This window comes from Triticum dicoccoides, chromosome 6B, assembly GCF_002162155.2.
Source record: "Triticum dicoccoides isolate Atlit2015 ecotype Zavitan chromosome 6B, WEW_v2.0, whole genome shotgun sequence".
NCBI lineage: Eukaryota > Viridiplantae > Streptophyta > Magnoliopsida > Poales > Poaceae > Triticum > Triticum dicoccoides.
Window position 1 is genome coordinate 59838150 of NC_041391.1, and position 3722 is coordinate 59841871.

Below are 3722 nucleotides of genomic sequence, written 5' to 3' on the forward strand. Positions count from 1 at the left end.
AAAAAAAAACAAATATTTAGGAACGAAGGAAGTAGTCCACAAAATATCCAGTTATTAATCTATTGGAACAAAAAGTTTTAAATAGCGGGCTACATGGTAGTGTCGCTATAGCTTTGGCAGGGCATCATGATAAAGCCACTCATGTTTTGGCAGGCACAGAGGTCCGTGACTCCCTTCTCTTCCTTCCAAATCACAGCTACTCCCTCCGCTCCAAAATAGATTACCCAAATTTTGGAATGGAGGGAGTACTAGTGTTGCTCCTACTTCATGCGGAACGAAGATCACAGAACAAGCTACAGTTCAGTTCGTATACACTTATGTTCAGTTAGATCAAACACTAGTACTTCCTTGTTTCCTTTTTCCTTTTTGGAAGCACATGAGTTCCATGCCTGCGGCCTTCTCTCACTCACGTGGACTGATGTGTACCTCTCCTCTTGTCTGCCACTGCTAGAGAAAGGACCGGACCGGCCTAAAATTAGCGACGGGTGAGTGCAGACCAGCACATCACACTCTCCATCCGTCCAGCTTAATTATTCAAAATGGTGGAGCACAGTAGGGTCCAGTGTGCTGGTACTACCAATGAGACAGACATTGCGCATGGTTCGTCTTCTGTGAATTGTGTGATGCAAGGAATAATTGGATTTGGATATGAGAAGCCTGTGACGCTTCACGTCACGTCCTTGGTCCTTCTCCAGTCTCCATGGAGGAGAAACTCCAATGGCTGTGCTTGTCTTGCCTCATGGTCTTTGCCTCCTTCTTTTCCCTGTCTGGGAGTACGTCGGCTGCTCACCACCACCAGCGAGACGTCCTCCACCCGGTGGTGCTGCTGCCAGGCTTCTCCTGCGGCCAGATCGAGGCCCGCCTCACCGACGCCTACGACTCGCCGTCGCCACTCTGCGGAGTACGCAAGGGGGACGGCCGGTGGTTCCGGCTATGGAAGAACAGCACGGGCCTGCAAGACCTCCCCGACGTGCCGTGCTTCGCCGACCAGCTCCGCCTGGTTTATGACCCCACGGCCGGCGACTACCGCAATGTGCCCGGCGTCGAGACCCGCGTCCTCTCGTTCGGCTCCACCCGCGGCTTCCTCTCCGACGACCCTGCCGACAAGTAAGTAAGCGTACTTTGATGTTCTCTAGCGCACGGATGCTGAATCTGTGGAGGAGCAGGGAGATCTGCATGGGAAGGCTCGTGGAGGCGTTGGAGCGAATCGGGTACATCGACGGCGAGAGCCTCTTCGGCGCTCCGTACGACCTCCGGCACGCGCCCGCCGCGCCGGAGCTGCCCAACAGGGAGTTCTCCAGATTCCGCCGGAGTCTGACGGCGCTCGTGGAGCACGCGAGCAGGAGGAACGGGGGCAAGCCGGCCATCCTCGTGTCGCACAGCCAGGGCGGCCTGCTCGCGCTCGAGTTCCTCAATCGGAGCCCCCTGGCGTGGCGCCGGAGGCTCGTCAAGCACTTCATCATGGCCTCCACGGGCGCCGGCGGGATCGTGGTCACCATGAAGGGCCTCGCCGCCAGCGACGGCGCCGGCGTCCTGTCGATGCGGCGCGTCAAGAGGAGCTTCGAGTCGGCCTTCGCCGGGCTGCCGTCGCCCGCGGTCTTCGGCGGCGAGACGCCCCTGGTCGTCACGCGGGCGAGGAACTACACCGCGCGCGACATGCCGGAGTTCCTGTCGGCGGCCGGGCTCCCGGCGTCCGCCGTGAGCCTGTACCTGTCGCGGGCGCTGCCGGTGGCGCTCAACCTGAGGGCGCCGCTGGTGCCCATGACGTGCGTCAACGGCGTGGGCGTGCCCACCCCGGAGAAGCTGGTATACTGGGACGGCGACGTCGACAAAGACCCTGAGGTGCTGCACGGGGACGGCGACGGAGTGGTCAATCTGGCGAGCATACTTGCCCTGGACGCGGTTTTCGGTGAGGATCCGGGGCAGCGGGGATGCTACAGGTCTATCAAAATGGCAAACACCACCCACATCGGCGTCGTGTCGGATGCTTTCGCCGTTGAGCGTCTAGTCCATGAGATTCTTGAAGCAGGTCGCGCCAACCAGACATGTGTGCTACCCACTGCCGGCCACTGGCCACTCAGAATATGAGAAAGAATGCCCATCTTCTTTTACCTTTATCTTCCAAAAGCCAGCTTGATCATCAAATTTTTGTGGTTTCTCTAGATCTCATCTAGATGAGAATTAGCTATCTTGTATATTCATTATATTATTGGATTGGAGAGGGAACGTGATGCATCTGGGCAAAGACACATTTTTATATCCCTCACCGTTCGGGCGATCTGTGATTCGTGCAACACACACAAAATGTATATTGTTGTGTAAGTATGTGATATTAAGACGGATCAACCAAGCTACGGGGGTGATTAGGGTTCCGCCGCGTCGCCACCCCTCCATCCCCCTTCCTTCCTCGCCGCCACCGGAGACGGCCGCCGGGAAAGCCCGCGCGGGCGTCGGGGAAGGTGGCGGGAATGATCTCGGCGCTCGGATCGATCTCGAAGGTCTTCGGACCAGAGACTCGCATTGGAGGCTTGCGGTTCCTTGGGGCGGCGGCCCTGCCGGCGAGGCGGCGTCGTCCAACAGCTGGCAACGTCCGCATGAGACGCTGGCCAGTGTGCTCGGCCGCATGGGCGGCGGGTCGCTGGTGGAGTCCGGCCGCGGCGCGGTGCTCTATTGCGTCAGATCTGGGGGCGGGGGGTCCCCCACTGTCCTGCTGCCTCTCTCAGCGTCCCGGTGGCTTGAGTCTGCCGGCTCCGGTGGTGGTGAGCCCTAGTGATGTACTTGGGGTCCGAGGGAAACCTTGGCCAGTCTGGCCGGCCCGGCGGTGGCGACGCCCAAGGGCGCCGCTTTTCCTTCATGGAGGCGCAGCTGAGGTCCCAAACTACCCACCCTGATCCCCTGCTCGGGTTAAAACCTACAATCCTCTTCGGATTTGGTGGCAGCGGCGCTGTTCGCGTTGTGACCTTCCTGGAGGTGTCGCCAGGGACCTTGGGGCTCGGTTGGGAGTGCAGAGGAACTGCAGGGGGAGGGGATGGGTGGCAGCTGGTGGTGTTCGCGAAGGAGGAGTGCCGTGGCATCTGGCATGTCGACAACGGCATGGAGCAGCGGGATCTTGCCGCTGGGCATGTAATGATGGACGATCGCAGGATGGTGGCGTTGTCTGGCATCGTGGTGGCGTCAACGACAGCTAGGCCGGGCAAGGTCGATGCGTCAGTACAACTCTGAAGATGGATTGGCGGCAGTTGGCGACGGCGGCCTCTGAAAGTGCGCCGGACCGTTGTATGCCACATACCCGGCAAGTGGCTTGGTTGGGGCCTTCGGTCTTAGATGTTTGGCTTTGCTGCGAGGTCTGTTTGGTATTAGGCTCGGACTATCAGCATCCCTTCATCAACTGGATAGAAGTAGCGACAGATGTTGTCAAGACGGTGGCTTTAGACTTACCGATGTATTACTTTATAAGATCTTTGTGAATAATTAATAAAGTGCCTGCATGCATCGCCCAGATGCAGAGGTCGGGTGTCTTCCTCCTTTTCCAAAAAAATTATGTGATATTAAGTCTAATCGGTCCCATCTTTTGTGACTCACATGCATGCATGACTGGAAAACATGAATAGTGGAACATCTACTCTCTCCCCTGTCATCGAACAAATCCGTTCTTTTATTCCATGTTAGTCCATTTAAATCTTCCATATCTTGTAAACCATAATATTGATTTTGATTTTTTT

The 3722-nt window shown here is 57.2% G+C and overlaps 1 protein-coding gene across 1 annotated transcript; it reads left to right on the top strand.

Annotated features, from left to right (window-relative positions):
- The first annotated feature begins 152 nt into the window (after nucleotides 1-152).
- On the top strand, nucleotides 153-2278 carry LOC119326251 (lecithin-cholesterol acyltransferase-like 1). Its single transcript, XM_037599936.1, has 2 exons — nucleotides 153-1107; nucleotides 1167-2278. The coding sequence occupies exons 1-2, from the start codon at nucleotides 701-703 to the stop codon at nucleotides 2086-2088; spliced, it is 1329 nt and encodes a 442-aa protein (XP_037455833.1). The 5' UTR covers nucleotides 153-700; the 3' UTR covers nucleotides 2089-2278.
- Nucleotides 2279-3722: the final 1444 nt, after the last annotated feature.

What these genes read in the sequence shown, in the direction of transcription:
- LOC119326251 (XM_037599936.1), top strand. Translation starts at nt 701, where the DNA reads ATGGAGGAGAAACTCCAATGGCTGTGCTTGTCTTGCCTCATGGTCTTT. An exon ending in TCCGACGACCCTGCCGACAA is followed by an intron (nt 1,108 to 1,166) that starts GTAAGTAAGCGT and finishes GTGGAGGAGCAG; the next exon opens with GGAGATCTGCATGGGAAGGC.